The following is a 16,150-nucleotide window of genomic DNA, read 5'->3' as shown; positions in this document are numbered from 1 at the left end:
GATTTAGACCTATAGCTTTTATAGACCAAGAATCATTTTCCTAACATAAACACTAACTCAAAAATATGTAAAAATGGAAGAGAAATGGAGAATAGAGCTTAGGAAACTTATCCTAAGGAGTTGCATGCTCCAAAATGCTCTCAAATCTTCACAAAACCAAGCCATAGCAAAGTCCTAAAGTGTTCTCCATCGCTTTCTCTCTATCTCCCTCTTTCTCCCTTTATTTTTTGTTTGATTTCGCAACTTATTATTGTCAAATTTTGTCCATACACTATGGCACTCAGGTGCCATGTCATGCAGCACAAAGAGGATTCCTTCGCATTTTTGTGACTATGCGTTGCAGCATATGGCACGAAGCTACATTCCTTTATTTTTTTCCTATTTTAAGGTTCAAGTAACCCGACCTTGCCCTAGGCCCACATTTAGAGCTAAAAATACAATCCAAAATATTTGTTAATCTTCTTTGTCCACACACCACACTAATTATCACTTAATTATTCTTAATTGATTTAATTAACAGGCAATTAGACTTTTAGGATGTTACATACAATCACAAAAATAAGCCTTATCCTGTCACGTGAGATCGGCTATGTGGATTGCATAATATCATTGTGTTATATCATTTATCAAGCTTTTAGAAATATTGTTAACTAAAAAATATCAGTCAAGAGTTTCCATAAGTGTTCTCTTTGACTTTTATCTACCTCTCTAAACAGGACTCAAAATTATCTATTTCAATCTCCTCGTAGATGCCTCTCGCGGTCTTCTTTGTAGATATCTAAACCATCTTAAATAATTTTCTATCATTTTTTCTTAATAGATGCTACGCCCATTTTTTTTTGTATATTCTCATTTCAAATTTTATCTTAAAGTGTATTTCTGCACGTTTATTTTAACATTCTTATCTTTACTACTTCAACTTTATGCTATTGCTATCTTGTCAAAGTCCAACATTCATTACCATATAGCATAATTGGTCTTATAACAGTTTAATAAAACTTTTTTTTAAGTTTAGTAAGTACCATTTGATTGCAAATAACTCATTTAACCTGTTTCCAATTAAATCACCAAGCTGGTATCCTATGTATAATATACCCATCAATTTTTTCTTCATGTTGAATAATAATTCTTAAATATCTAATTTTTTTTACCTGAGGTATAATTTGATATCTCAATTTTACTTTCAAATTACTACTAACCGACCTCTTATCAAAATTATAATGCAAATATTTTATTTTATTCTTACCCAAACGAAAACTTTTTGATTTTAATATTCTCCACCATAACTGAAATTTACAGTTAATCTCTTTTTTTATCTACAACAACTATATCATTTGAAATCAAATTCGATTAAAAGTTATAATACTAAACGGAGGAGTATATGATTTCAATAAAATTATAAGAATTTTCATGGTAGGAGAATTTATTAGGAGTATTAATATTTTTCCCCCAACAATAGCATTGGCAAATCACCTCAGTCGATGAAGCACTCCATAAATGCAACTGACTTGGTAGTTCCGACGTTCAGAAAGTATTTTGCAGTTACCCCATACCAGTATGGCACTGCTAGTATTACCATCAAAATTACCTTTTTTTTTTTTTGAAGGTGGATTATGCGAAAATTAATTGATTTATGTGTTTAGCAGTTGCAATCGCCACCCATTATCCTCTGAATTAATAGAGAACTGAAAGTAAAGGAAGGGGAGGCTAGACATTAACGTCCAAAATGCAATTAATTAATGCGACGGAAACGCACCAAAAAAGTAAGCTAACTAATGAGATTGGCATGTGTGCAGGTCTTTCTGTCATCATATAATATGTTCTCACTTCTAGCCTTTAATTCGGGTGGGAGAGACGTGAACCGTTCCTCTTGCTCTTGCTCATCATATAGCTAACCTCATTTCACACGGAAGCATTGCCCCCTGCTCTCTGCAGCCATTGCTGACGATGCCCCGTTAATTCAAACTTCTCAACAGTTCGCCTCTCGCTGCATGAATGAATGGATGTAATGCTCCTACTACGAAAGCGCAAATATAAGAAATCTCCTGTTTCACTGCACTCCCTTCACTTAAATACTGTCACATTAACACATGAAGACTGTGATGTGATATTCAAAGAAAATCAGTACTCTTTGCCCTGCAAATTTTTCGAAGTGGCCCTTCTGAGGGCTACCAGGCGTTTAACGTCACAAGAAAGGAAACCAGTTATTTTTTCACAACGTGATTGTAAGTGGAGTATGATACGGCAAACAGGTGTTGCCAAGTTTCACTTTGCCGAAATTTTACTATCACCCGACAACGTAACATATACCGATAAAGCCTGGATCATCGAAAAAGCTTCTAGATAAAATTCATATATCGTTAGATACGTTAGAAGTAGCTTGATATCATCATAGGTTACCCCATATTTTAAAAGCCAACATTTTGGTAAATGTAGAATAACCCCTCACCTCCACTAATTTCAACTTACAGCAGCATACGCTGTTAGGAATTTGCACACTTCCTAACATACGCAAACATAGCTATTCGCCAGGGAAATAAAAGACGACGCTAAAACTAAAAGTCTAAAACAGTATCTGCACGTTTCTTAATGGACTAGCACAAGAGGCTGCATCTCCTCTTCAAGAACGTTGAAGGGTTTTGGTCCGGAGGGTGCATGAATTTGCAGTTAGGGCAGGCAGGTGATGACTTGCATAGCATCACCAACATGTGGCACCGCATGCATACCGTCGCGACCATCTCTTTGTGATCTACCTCCGATGACAACCACGACGGAGAACCAGTTAACCCACCCGAGCACTTCTTATCCTCCCTGCTCGATTCAATATACAGATCGTGTTCATTCAAAACACCAGAGGAACTACGACTCTGCTTCTCATTTATATCATAAATGCCTCCTCCTTTTTTTCTCGGGGATTCACACGTTAAGTTCAGTCCAAGGTCCAAGCTCATGTTCCCAGGAGATGGTGGTTCAGGCTCAGGGCTCCTCTTCCGGTCCTCTGCTGCTTTCTTATTCATCTTCGTGTTATGTATCTGCCCTGACTGCATGATTAAACAAGATTATACACTCCTTCGAACCACCATACATATGTATGTGTGTGGCTACACATATATATAGCTTTTGCATCAGTTTGACAGCATATGAACGTATATGTACCTGAACACCGAGGTATCGTTGCCATTTATCAGAAGGTAAAGGGGTCTCAAGGTGAAGCTCTATATCGAAGATGGATTTCCTTTTACCTGCTTTGGTTTGATCTCTGAGAAATTCTTTAGCAAGTGGCTCTTCCCACTTCCTCTTGTTTGAAGAAGCTTCGAAATCTGCAGGAACAGCAGGAGATGGAGCGTCGGGCAGGGTTGTATGGAAGGAAACCATTGCTTCGGTTGAATTCAGTGAGGGAGAGGGGTTTCACCTCTGTGCGCGTGTCTCAGCGTCCAAATATCCAACAAGCTTGAGGTGGTTATATAGGGAGGACGGGGTAGCACTGTTTGAACCGCAAAAGGAGAAATGGTCTACAATGGGAGGGCAAAACTTGAAGGCGGAAATAGAAGTTGCTTGCCTACCTATGCATGACGTGCTTTTCCAACTTGGCTTCCTCTTCAATTAATAAATACACAGCTCCAAGGCCAAAGCCTGCTCCTATAAAGTCTTAGATGTGAATTGCTAACTAACATCATTGGTCTAATAGTATTTCTAATCCCTTGTCCTTTTTCACTCTAAAGTTGCCACACAGCCCACGCCCATCCGAAGAATCTAGCACAACCAACAGTAGCATATTATGTAACTGTAATATTGGCACTAAATTAATATGGCTTGCAGTGGGCATGGCATGCTATACTTGTGTGCTACGAAGCCGACTGAGCCAAACCAAGCCAAGCCGCTGAAGAGTTATGGTACTTAAGAAAGGCGGTGAGAAGGGAAGAAGGAGAGGGAAAGGCATGGGTCATTAATATTGGGATCTGTATACAGTTGAAGGAAGGCCTTGAATGCCAATGGTTCTTTAATGTGGATAATAACTCCAACTTCCCCAATTGGGTCACTCCAAAAACTAAAATCTTTAAAGCTCTCAACACCCTCTTCACCCACAAAACGAACACGCCCATGGGTGACCTATACATGTACTAAACACTTCAGAACTATGCTTTAAAGGCTTTCAACACCCTCAGCCATTCAAATCAACCAAGTCCTATGAGTTACCAAAAAACATAAGCCCAAATTTATTGCTCCTTCTCTCTCCCGAATTAAATCTCTTAAACAATCACTCATCCGCATTTCTTCGTGCCCATGGATACCTGATAGCCGTTTCATGCCACTGAATTTGCATGGTTGAAACTAGGTGAGGCTTGGAATTAAATCTCCTGTAGTTAGTTTGTAATACCATCGATTTGTAAAGCCAATTCCTACTGATATTTCAATCTGTACCAGTCATATACAACCACGTCCGACAATTCACCCATCTTACTGTATAAAACAATCATTTCTATCATCTACATATATTAATATATACACTAACTCGAAAAAGAAAAGGCTCTTTGGGTTTAGGGTCTTATCATGGTATCAATTCTACACCAAGATTTAATTTAATTGTGGTTTAGAGATAAAATCACCCTACGAGATGTATGGTGGAATTCGTAGATTGTTCCCTGTAATTTAGAGATAAATCACCCTACAAGGCGAATTTCATAGGAATCTAGCTTCTCCTTCGCATATATTCCGTATGTCTTAAGTCGTAGAAAAAAAAAATTTACCCAAAAGAGTTCGAGGTGAACAAAGGGTGGTAGAGAATTACTAATCGACTACTAAAGACAGAAAGACAAGAAGAGAACGTAGGCTAGAAACAGGGGAAAAATGATGCCAAAAACGATCGACAGAAAAAGTTGGAAGAAAGGGAAGAAATCCAAGCGGAAGAGAAAAAGGATGCCAACTACCAAGCCATTAAAGGCAGTGAGTGAGAGATGGAGAGTTCGACTTCGAGTAAGTCCACCTGCCTTCATTAAACCACCTTGAATTCACTTAAATGCAGGCTTCAACGATGACCAACTTAAAAACAACCTTGCTCTATTTTGGTCATCTTTCTTCGTCACTCTCACCAGCAGGTTTCTTCCGTTAAATGCCCTCAACCCACCTCGCCTTCCCTTCATTTATGTCGCCCTCTCTTTCTGCCAGTTTCAAATTACTTCCCACACATTAAACTGTCAGATCGTATCTAATGCTCTACCTTGCCTTACATTAACACCCCTTTGCAGACCATATGTACTATGCTATTAGATAGAGCCTTTCTTCACAGATTTATCTGAACACACATATATGCAATCAATCCTCAAGACGGTATGGTTTATTGATGCCCCTTTGCAGTGTTTGTGTTCTACGTCCTCCTACCACTTTCTGCACAAACTGATTCTTGAGCGATTCCATTTAGAAGTTGTTTTTTTTCTTTTTTTTGGGAATAAGTATGTGAAATTAAAAATGATCTATTAACCCTGATTGTTACGGGTGAATGTCTTGTCTTGTGAACTTATTCTGATGATTATTTCATAGCAGTGTACTTGTCTGTGTGTCCATGCATATTAATTATTCAATAGCGCATATCTATTGGGCATTATAATTGTTGCAGTGCCTTCTGCGAGCAAAGTGCGCTCGTTATTAAAATTAGAAAGAGGAAGAATATTCCCATCGTTTTATGATTATTAAATAGCTTGCTCCAATAAAATCAATCAATTAAAAATTAATTGAGCCAACAATCTGATTATAATCCCAACCGATCACGTTTGAGTTTAAATGCGAGGCCCACCATTGCATTTCTCCATGCCAATGTGACCCTCCGGATCAAGATTTAATCATAGGGCCCTAATCGTTAAACCAAAACATATCAGTTTTAATGACGACGACGACGACAAAGACATCAGTTTTTATTTTTAGGTGAAGAACGACATCGGTTTTAATTTCCGCAGGATTCCTGGCTTCTCAATGAACTGGAAATCCCGGTAAATTTTAATATGAGCAAAGTCGAGTGCGGTTTGAAAGACAGTTTGAAGTTGAAGATCAATGGCGGCTGCTGAGGGGCTAGTCAAAGGGTCTTTTACAGTTCAATAGAACGTAAACTCCTAAAGAGATCATAGATTAGAATTTTATCCTCTTTTTGAGCATCTCAGTGTATTAATGTTACAGAAACTCATACATCATATAGAAATCAAATGTCAATTTGTTTAACAATTCAGTTGGATAAAAAAATTAAATATCAAGTGTATATGTACGTGATTTGTTTTCTTTCCCCAGGGAACCAGCGAGGACGTGTAATATAAAGAACATGGTATCATGACATATATAAGAGTATGTGTACGTAGTAGAAAGGGACCAGGATTTTGAAGATCAACAGGAACAATGAAAGAGTGAAAAGAAAGACTGGATTGATGAAGAATAAACGCTGAATAGGTTTCTATTTTGCTCATAGTCATGAATGAACAGGAGCAAGGAGGGTCCCATCATTTTCATTTTGAGTGCAGAATTGCTTGGCTGGCAAGGTTCATGAGTTGATGGGCAGGAATTCACTCTCCGGTTGGTGGTGTAGATTTTAGTAGTTATTGTGAAGTGAAGGAGGAGGACCCTTGGTGCTTTAATTGTGGGTTTCATTCATGCCACTGTGATGGAATTAAAGTGATCAAACTAATTCCGCAGGCGTACTCCTGCACAACTATAATATGCATCCTTCGGTCCTTTCACCCGGTCAAAATCAGTGACTTCTAGGAGGGTCTCTGTATCGTTATAGGACAAACAGACAGAGCGTGCCTTTCATTTTTCTAACTCACATTTATAAATTATAAATACAATACTTTAATTTGCACATACATATCTTGATATTCAGCTTAGGACCTCGCCGTGAAAACCTGTACATATCAGTATTTAATTTTCCAAAGGAGAGACTAGAGGAAGCAGGTAGAGAAAGGGAGAATCTGTAATATATTCGCGTAATGTAGCCTGACAATTTTTATGCATGGAGCATATATATACATATATATATATATAAAATCTTCATTATCTATGAGGCGAGATCTAAAATTTGATATCTTGGATATTGCTGCCATGCATGGGGTCTAATGTATTGATTTGGTGTCTAGCTTTCCATATTATATTTGTAGTAGCCATCACCAAATTCCTCCTCCGATCTTTCTCTCCATATTGCTTATCTAGATCCTTGAATCAATTCATGAGCCATATTCTGAAATCCTTCTCCTCTATCTCGTTGATCCTGATGCAAACCAAATAGCCCTTGCATAGTGACACCCCCAAAAAAACGGTTGATGGTTAATTACTTTATTTTCTTCAATTCAGACATGCACAGACGCTTTTATCTTCAGTTTGTAGGTGAATTTTTTTTTTTTTTTACTACATCAATGGTCGGAATGGTTCTCATTGAATGATTTTCCTGATGAACAAGAGAATCTAGGAAGTTGTTTTGTCAATCACGATTACATTTCATTGATTAATTAAATAGAAGTAACAGTAAGTCCGATTTTTTTTTTAATTACTGCAAACCCAAATTAGTATGTGTACATAAGCATGGTTGCATAGTGCATACACCTCTGGGCAACAAACCAACATGTCTAGTTCATTTCTGGTGCCAAACAAATAACGTTTATTAAGGTAAAAACTTGTAGACAAATAAATACCTGAGCCACAAAACAAGAAGAGAGAAATCTAATGGTAACATTACATGAAAAATAAACACAAGACCTAAGGCGTTATATGTAGATGGTGACCAATATTATGGTGTTGGCTTACTTTCTGAGGCGGGAACGAAGCGGCGCCAGTACCAGTGATTCTCCCATACTGTATACATGGAATCCAAAGGGATTCCTTTGGTCTCGGGCAAGAAAAATATAATAAAGACGGTCATTACGAAAATCCAACCCCCGTAGAATAAGAAAACACCGAACTTGAAGTGGCACAGCATGGTCAAGAACGTCTGTGACAAAATAAATACGGTCAAGAAGTTGATGGCAATGCTTATGCTCTGCCCAGTTGTTCTTATCCGTAAGGGGAATATTTCACTGGGGATGAGCCACGTCAAAGGTCCCCAGGACCAGCCGAAACCAATAGCGTACAGGCACAGAAACACCAGCACCAATATAGCGCTCCCCTTTGATAATTCCTCTGCCCCGTGCGTGCCAGTCGTTTTTGCCAGCACAATGGCCACCGCAATCTTCACAGTGCGAGGTCATGCTAATTAGTGAAATGGTAGAGCGAATGAGAAAATAATTATAAATAAACACATAAGTACCTGAAAGAGAAACATCTGAATGCCGCCTGCTATGAACAGGACTCGCCGACCAAACCGATCTACAATGGCGGTGGAGACGAGGACAGAGACGAGGTTGACGACTCCCAATATAATGGCGGAAAGTAAAGCGGCATCATTTCCGAAACCCACAGACTGGAAGAGGTTAGGCGCATAGAATGCGACGATGTTGATGCCAGTGAGCTGCTGGAAAAAGGGGATGGCAATGGCCATCACCAGGTGAGGTCGATACTGCCTCTGCAGAATGGAGAGAAAAGGCTCTTGCTTGATGACTTTTGAAGCTTCGGACCACTTGACGAGTTCTTGTAACTCAGGTTCAACATCCGTATCGGAGCCTCTAACTCGGAGCAGTGCTTTTCTGGCCTGGTCTATCTTGTTTCGTTCAACTAAGCTGCTGGGAGAGTCTGATATGAAGAAGGCGCCGAGGGCCATGACGGCGGCGGGCACTATGGCGAGCCCAAGGGAAAGTCGCCAGCCCCAAGTGCGCTTGGACGTCGCAAAGTTAATGCAGCCGGCCGCCACCACCCCCAGACTCAAGAAGAATTGGAACCCCGCGTTAAAAGCCCCTCGCCACTTGGCCGGCGCCACCTCCGACAAATATACCGGAGTGGCCTGTTCCATCCATCGCGGAACTCTTTTTACTCTTTTTATTCTTATTAATAATCAACAGATTATTGAATGAATTATAATTATAAATATCTTTACAATTTGGCGTTACCTGATTCAATATCATAGGTATAAATTGAGAAGTACTTTCTCCGTCCGTCCGTCCGTCTCGGTCTACAGCAATTTTTCTTTTATAATACACTTTATGATTTTATTTTTCTAAAATAAAAATATAAATTTTTACAAAAAATTTTTATATAATAAGTTTAAAGAGATTGAATATAAAGAGGAGAGAATGGTATAATATTGAAAATATATATTTAATAAAATATTATTTTTATTAAATTATTTTACATTTTAGGGCACTCCAAAATTATGTTATAAATTAAAACCAAGAGGATATAATATATACATGCGTAAAAGATCTTGAGATGAGCCATGCGTTCCTATTTTTAATGAATTACCTTGGCGCATTTATTACATATGCTCCTCCTATTAATAACTTGGATTCATGAATGAAAAAGAAGATAAAATATTAAATGAAAATTATGATTAGATTCTTTGAAATTTAAAAAGTCAAGTTCATCCGCATGATATAATAATGTTTAAAACAAATATATTACTATATATTTATATTTTAAAATGTTTACTTTTGCTCATAAATTTTGCTAGAAATTACAAATACAAAAGAATAACTCAATCACCATGTATAGCTACTTAATTTCGCACTCGAAAAATATACAAGTGGCTGTCTGGCTGATCACTAATTAATGAATTTGGACCCCTCAATTAAGAAACATATATCAACTACCAGATCGTGATCTGATGCTATTAAGGAGGGAGTGAGTTGTGATTAAAGACATCTATTATTTTAAGAAAAAAATTGCAACGTCTTCATTAACAACATTTTACTGTAATAGGATGGTTTATATATTTCAATGGAGGCTTAATTAAGAGAGTGGCATCAAAATCCCAAGTTAACAGGTCATTCAGTTAAAGGGCAGGAGGAGCGTATGTTACCTGATTAGTGAAGCCAACACCAATACCCAGGAAGATGCGACCCAAGATGAGCATGGCAATGTTTTCAGAACCTGCATTCAGGGCGCCGCCGACAAGAAAAGTGAAGCCACCCAAGATCATGGTGCTTCTCCGACCAAATGCCGCCGTCACTCGGCTCGCTACCAGTGAAGACGCTAGCCCGGCCAGGTAGAGCGAAGACGTGAATAACGTTAGCACCTGACTGTCGTACACACAGTATATATTTATGTCCGCGCTCATCATCTTCCTCAGTATCTTTGGGAAGAATTTCTCCAGAAATGGCGGCATTGTAGTCACCCCTCCTGAATTTCAACATCAACACCACCATAATTACCTTGTTTTCTAATCTAAATTACATCTCGCATACATAAAGGAGAGGTTCGAACCTGAAATCCCGATGTCATATCCGAAAATGAGTCCGCTGGAGGCGGCAACGATGCAAGTAATGACGACGGAGAGCGTTATCCTGCCATCGACGCCAGGTGTTTCGACGGCCATGCCCCCGACGGCCATTTTGGAACTTCTCTGTTTCTAATTACGACGCTAACTCTACCAGGCTCCACTGGCAACTCAATTTCCGTTTATATATAACTCTTCTGTGTTTATATATAAGATTACAGACTATTATTTCACAGGAAAATTTTATTTTATTTTTCATTAAATAGATGACGGCCAAATAAAGTTTCCCGGTTTCTGTCAGTGATGGAATGACTTGTCTTACATACTGATATTATTAATAAAATCATTGCATGGTTTGGAAAGTTTCCTCTGACTGCGACATATTCTAATTACTAATTCGTCTTTGAAAGTTAGAACTAAATTCGTTTGTTATTTAGTGTATGAGGTAATGATTATATTAACCAACCTCTAACGACTTGAGATAAAAATTGGGAGTCAAATTAACTGGCTATCCTCGCGAGATTATATAAAGGACAACTGTGTGTATGTCTCTCTCTCTATATAAAGGACAAGCAAAAGATACACATGGTTAATGCAATTTAAAAAAAAAAACATAAAATTGAGTATCCGGCTAACAAATAAATGAAGAAGATTTCTGCCAAGGACTTGGTCTGCGTATTAGCTGGACTCTCGATTTTGCAGCTTTGAATTCCTGTGTACTTATTTTAGTTCGATTTTCTAACGTACAATGAGGGCAGCCTTTGAAAGACGATAAATTGATGGAAGAATGTAAATTGCACAGCATTGACTTGAAGGATAAGACAAAATATATGATGAAACGAGCTTGAGCAGATTTAAAAAATAAACGACTTGGAAGGAAAGGGGAGGGTGGGAAAATATCCCGAGCATCGTTGAAGGGGTCGGCATATTGAATTGATGAGAATCGAATTTAATTAACTAGAGTTGATCGGGAATAACAACCTGCGAATTCTAAAGGGGGTAGGAACAAAAGAATTGCCGAGTTGGGTTAATAAATAACACACGCACATGGCTGAATCATACTACTATATGCAGCAAGGGAAACTTTGAGATCGTAAATATATGTAGCAAGGGAAACTTGAATACTACAGATGAGGCGGTCGGATGAAATGAAGGACTTGATTAAAAAAACGGTGAGGAAAAGGGGGACCACGTGTTGGTTTAATGCCTTATCATTCCATTCATTTTGGTCTTTGAAAAGGACGAGAATGATATAATGGCGAGTGAGCGATGGGCAGGAGACCGGGTCCGACCTGGAGGATGTCAGTATATATAAAATGAAGGTCAACTTAATTTCACAACGGGTTTTGCATTCCAACATTGCACATTCCAATTTTTGTATTTAATTTGTTGTTCAAATTCAAACTCTTTCAGGAGAAGATAAGACACCAATTTGTTATGTTATCCTCCACCCCTCTAATCATTAATTGAAAGTTGCTTTTACCTTCTAACATGCTTATCCTTATTCATCGGGTGGTCTTGAATATCTACCATCTAGTTTCCAATAAATTAAATTATACACCACTCAGGGAACGAGATTTTTAAATTTATTATAGATATAGAATTTATGAATGATTTATCAGTCAGAATAGTATTATTTAATGAACTTACCGACAACATCGTTGGATCATTGAAAAAAAAAAAAAAAAACCATCGTTGGACCATTCGAGCCTGCGACCCACTCGTCCTTGTAAGTTGCAAGTTGTCTGCGGCTCTGATAACCAATTAAGTCCGAGCGATTTATTACTTGGATCTATTCTGATAGGTTTCCGCCGACCGCCATGACCCCACAATCACGATTTAAATCTAAAACTTGATTAAATCCATTTCAACCTGCCTAATTTCATTCATATCGTCATCATTAATTAAATTTTCAGAAATCTCGGAATTATTTATTTGATCCGCGCCAACAAACATTTACTTCCCGTTAAAATATATCAATGCCATCAATTATATATCATCTCACTATTCTAATCGTTCATATTTAATATAAAATATCACACGCGGACATAGGGACCTGATTTAAAAAATCTGAAATTAGAGAGGGGTAAAAGGTCAATCCACCCACATGCTTAAATACAAGTTAAAATTAAAATTAAAATTTAAATTTAAAAATAGTTAAAAAATTCGGAGGTTACTTCCGGCCTATTGACTAATATGCGCCCCTTCGAACGCTATAGTAGCCCAGACTAGCAGTACAAATAATGTCGAAGTGCAATACCACACCACATGGGCGAGATAATATTTCGGATAACAAACACGCCAAAGGCCGCAAATCAAATTAGACAGCTTTTGACATGGGCCCTCCCTTCAATACCCTCCATCCCTCAAAACACTCAGATTCCTGTTGGTGGTTGGCCCAACCGTAACAGGTGAAAGGCTTGCAAGGCAGTCTGAGCCCCCGTTACCTTCGACGCTCCGAGGTTTCTGGAGCATCCCAGGGTGGAAAGTGATGATACAACGCAACGCAAGTAATCACTTGCTAAAAGCAGGAACACAACCCAAATCACTTCATTGAAAGCAGACACCGAGGAGTCGACAACATAAGATTATGGACATTCACCCAAGAATTAGTAGCTGGTCCTTTTAGGTCAACACGTTAAGAAACCTAAGACATGACTTCCCGAAACCCAGGACACGGTCAAATAATATAATCATAACACATCCCCACTATTAAACAAAACCAGACGGTGTACAAATAACTGAGTTAGACCTACTGCGTTATACCAGTGCAATGCTGCTCTCGCCGCCCGGTGGCTTCCGCACGCCTCCTAGGTAGTCTCTAGATTCTACCTTCCCATCAGCAAAAATGTTACTGCCGCTCATCTCTCTCTGTTTAGCAACACTAAGCGGTTTCTCCGCAGAAGATGGTGGCGCATCACCCTTGAATATGTCATTCCCTGAGAGCTCAGCAAATTTCTGGTTATATATCTTTTTCGCTGTTTTCACTGGTTCCTCACTAGACTTGGTCCCCTCATCTCCCTCGACCTGTAAACGCGTGAATATTATATATAAACTGGCTATAAACGGCGTCCCCCTATGGATGGACGATACAGCTTATGATTTCACAGCCACGCATAAGTTGTGCTAGATTTCTAATTGTTATTGTGTACAATTACAGCAGCAAAACCTGAGTCAACTTCAGTTTGCTTGCTTGTCTCGAGATTTGTGATAATTACAAACATACGTAACATTCTTAACATTATAAACGGAGAGATCAAAATTCGGAAAGCATTTACATGCAAATTTCAAGCTAGCAACTTATTGTGAGGCATACCTGTTGGGGGGAAGATTCTCCCATGTTGATGCTCCCTCTCAGCTCAAGTATGCGAGGAGTTACGGGTCGGGGTTTAATTTCTGGAGGGGGAGCAAATATGTCGTGACCAGTGAGCTCTTTGAACTTTGAATCAGAAAGCTGCTTCTTCAATTTCGCGTCTTCACTTTCCAGAGTTCCACTTAGCTCGCGCTGCTTGGCCACCTCAGGCAAGGTAATGGGCTTTTTGGGAGAAATACTCTCCTCCTCACTAAAGGAGATATGACTGATTCCAGCAATTGTTTGCTACAAATTTTCAACAGTAAACAATAAGAATAACAAAATAACAGACTTCTACATGCTAGATAAATAAATCCATATGATCATATAATAATAATAAAAAAAAAAAGAATCCACATAATAATATACTATAGAGGAAAAATAAATAATACCTGGTACATGCGCACTCCTGTTTTGTTTGGAGGAGGATTGGCACTGCCAGATTCAGATTCATCATTTTCGCCATTGGCTGCAAAGATTCCACTGCCTGTTATCTCCTTCATTTTGTACTCAGAACAAGGTTTCCTGGAAATTTCATAGCCAAAATATTTTAGATGCCATCACAAGAGAAGGCACAAAAGAAATTGGCTTAACTATACAGAAACGATTGTAATAATTAATTTTTTATTCGTGATATTATAATTATATTATCTGATGTAAAATTTGATATCACACTTGCATCATGCTACTCATTTAGAATAACATGTTGCGCTGCTGTCAAGGAAATATAGACGCAGCACGTCACGCTAAAAGTAAAAATAAAAAAATAAACATTGATACGAACCACACAAATCCCCATTTGAGAAAGATATGGCCTTTGGTCTACATTTTTTATAAAAGTCACAAGAAAAGCTTTGAGAAGCAGTTTGGGAGATATTTCTCAAAACTGGTGCTTGTGGCTGTATAAAACACTGAAAAATCTCAACTGTTCTAAAAATCTTACAACTATTACAAATATTGACTTCATATCACATCATCTGCTTGTGTTATTTAAGAGCTCATTGCAGTTTATTGCAAATATAAGCAAACATTACTGGTAATCAAGATACAGTTTGCGTTGACTTTGATCACATTACTCTGGAGCAACATTCTGAACTTCCTTTAGCAAATTATTTTCGCATCACCTACAACACAACATCTGTCGAATGCCATTACACTGTTCTTTAAAATGGCGAACAGTTGACGGTACTATCTTATTTTGACATTTAATTTGTGAAAAGTGAAATCTGCAAGCATTCAAATTGATTAAAGCAATATGATTTTAGGGGAATGAGAAAGGCTGAAAGATAGAATTCCGATGAATATGCGGGAAGACTAAAGAAGGATGATGGTTTAACATTTGATCCACTCATCCAAGTCCAACAACTAATACAGCCCATTTGACCCCTCCGGACATTGAATGAGAAAGACAGCTTTTTCAGGCAATAGAATAGAAGCAAACTGGAAAAGAAATTCTGCAGCTGCATAACGAAATAGTCAATTCAACAAACACAAGGTACATGGTAAGATGTCGGAGTTTTTAAAAGGGAGAATATATAGCCAGAACCCAGAAAGTTGAAAATCAAGAGTAAAGGTAAAATTTTACAGTAGATGAGATATGAAGGGAGAAGCAGATATCACCGTTTATTTAAGCTCTCCACCTCTTCATCCGTCACCTGACCTCCAAACACCACCTTGCGGATCCCATCCGACGGCTAACATCGCATCCCCAACACCAGGCAGACAAAATTCCAAAAAAAAAAAAAATTACTCAATTGCCCAGATGATAAAAGCTCTCCATAATGAGTCAAAAAGGGAAAGTAAAGAACAGGCGCAAAATAGCGCAGTGATGAATAGAGAGAGTAGATTCAGATTTCGGAGTAAGACGAGAAAAACGGGCACCTGGTGAGAACGAGCTGCGGAACCGGGAGCCGGAGAGTCAGAAGGCGGGGTTTCGGACCAAGTAAGCAGATCTGCCGTGGAACTGTGAGGCTTCCTCACCGGAGTGGTCCTCTCCATTGTTATTGTCAAACACCGGCGAAAAGGGAGAAAACTCTGAAGATAACAACAATCGGACAAGCAAAGATACAGCAAAGGAAAGGACCAATGCAGATTAGTGATTGCCCTTCACTCCGGCGTCTTCAGTCTGTTGAGGCCCAAGCCTGTGATGTTTGAAGGGAATTGAAACAAAATAGCATAATAATGAAAAAATGAGAGGAATAAGAAGAGAGAGTCGCCCGGCTTCTGGGCGTGTGAGAGTCTTATCTAAACCAAGACGCCCAGAGGAGGGGAAGCGAGAAATGACGACGATGACCTTCCGATCTCGAAGATTCTTGCTTTACTTTACTTTTTTGCTATTTTTGAAGAGTTTGCTTTTTTGTTGCTTTGGGTTGAACGAGAGGGAGTGGATTGGAAGGAATGAGAGAGTAGAGAGTGCAGTAGAAGTAGAAGTAGAAGCTACTCTTCCTTCCTCTTTTTTA

The 16,150-nt window shown here is 38.6% G+C and overlaps 3 protein-coding genes across 4 annotated transcripts; all 3 read right to left on the bottom strand.

The window, feature by feature from the left end:
• Positions 1 to 2,327: 2,327 nt before the first annotated feature.
• LOC129294766 (uncharacterized) lies at positions 2,328 to 3,566 on the bottom strand. Its single transcript, XM_054933247.1, has 2 exons — positions 3,157 to 3,566; positions 2,328 to 3,041 (listed from the first exon to the last, which is right to left on the bottom strand). Exons 1-2 carry the CDS (start codon positions 3,373 to 3,375, stop codon positions 2,595 to 2,597), a joined length of 666 nt encoding a protein of 221 aa, XP_054789222.1. The 5' UTR covers positions 3,376 to 3,566; the 3' UTR covers positions 2,328 to 2,594.
• Positions 3,567 to 7,581: 4,015 nt separating this feature from the next.
• LOC129294223 (sugar transport protein 5-like) lies at positions 7,582 to 10,519 on the bottom strand. Its single transcript, XM_054932422.1, has 4 exons — positions 10,327 to 10,519; positions 9,923 to 10,242; positions 8,279 to 8,908; positions 7,582 to 8,200 (listed from the first exon to the last, which is right to left on the bottom strand). The coding sequence occupies exons 1-4, from the start codon at positions 10,451 to 10,453 to the stop codon at positions 7,763 to 7,765; spliced, it is 1,515 nt and encodes a 504-aa protein (XP_054788397.1). The 5' UTR covers positions 10,454 to 10,519; the 3' UTR covers positions 7,582 to 7,762.
• A 2,394-nt stretch (positions 10,520 to 12,913) lies between these two features.
• Positions 12,914 to 16,112, bottom strand: LOC129294494 (uncharacterized). 2 transcript variants are annotated; one of them, XM_054932921.1, is made up of 5 exons: positions 15,573 to 16,112; positions 15,312 to 15,385; positions 14,084 to 14,216; positions 13,656 to 13,937; positions 12,914 to 13,366 (listed from the first exon to the last, which is right to left on the bottom strand). In XM_054932921.1, exons 1-5 carry the CDS (start codon positions 15,687 to 15,689, stop codon positions 13,100 to 13,102), a joined length of 873 nt encoding a protein of 290 aa, XP_054788896.1. In that variant the 5' UTR covers positions 15,690 to 16,112; the 3' UTR covers positions 12,914 to 13,099. The 2 variants fall into 2 exon arrangements, with proteins under 2 accessions (XP_054788896.1, XP_054788897.1); XM_054932922.1 differs by having other exon boundaries at positions 14,726 to 15,385; positions 15,573 to 15,648.
• Between the last annotated feature and the right edge of the window lie 38 nt (positions 16,113 to 16,150).

This window comes from Prosopis cineraria, unplaced genomic scaffold (assembly GCF_029017545.1).
Source record: "Prosopis cineraria cultivar Desert tree isolate PC_DT_omini unplaced genomic scaffold, ASM2901754v1 PC15, whole genome shotgun sequence".
NCBI lineage: Eukaryota > Viridiplantae > Streptophyta > Magnoliopsida > Fabales > Fabaceae > Prosopis > Prosopis cineraria.
The sequence above is the reverse complement of the archived record's forward strand: the minus strand, read 5'-3'. Positions and strand labels throughout refer to the sequence as shown.

Bases quoted from the DNA above. Each gene is read 5' to 3' on its own strand.
- LOC129294494 (XM_054932921.1), bottom strand. From the start codon at position 15,689: ATGGAGAGGACCACTCCGGTGAGGAAGCCTCACAGTTCCACGGCAGAT. The intron at 14,217-15,311 runs GTGATATCTGCT...TGAAATTTCCAG, and splicing joins GTGGAGAGCTTAAATAAACG to GAAACCTTGTTCTGAGTACA. The intron at 13,367-13,655 runs GTATGCCTCACA...ACGCGTTTACAG, and splicing joins GAGAATCTTCCCCCCAACAG to GTCGAGGGAGATGAGGGGAC.
- LOC129294223 (XM_054932422.1), bottom strand. From the start codon at position 10,453: ATGGCCGTCGGGGGCATGGCCGTCGAAACACCTGGCGTCGATGGCAGG. The intron at 8,909-9,922 runs GTAACATACGCT...TGGATGGAACAG, and splicing joins GTGTTGGCTTCACTAATCAG to GCCACTCCGGTATATTTGTC. The intron at 8,201-8,278 runs GTACTTATGTGT...CGCACTGTGAAG, and splicing joins TTCAGATGTTTCTCTTTCAG to ATTGCGGTGGCCATTGTGCT.
- LOC129294766 (XM_054933247.1), bottom strand. From the start codon at position 3,375: ATGGTTTCCTTCCATACAACCCTGCCCGACGCTCCATCTCCTGCTGTT. The intron at 3,042-3,156 runs GTACATATACGT...TTAATCATGCAG, and splicing joins AACGATACCTCGGTGTTCAG to TCAGGGCAGATACATAACAC.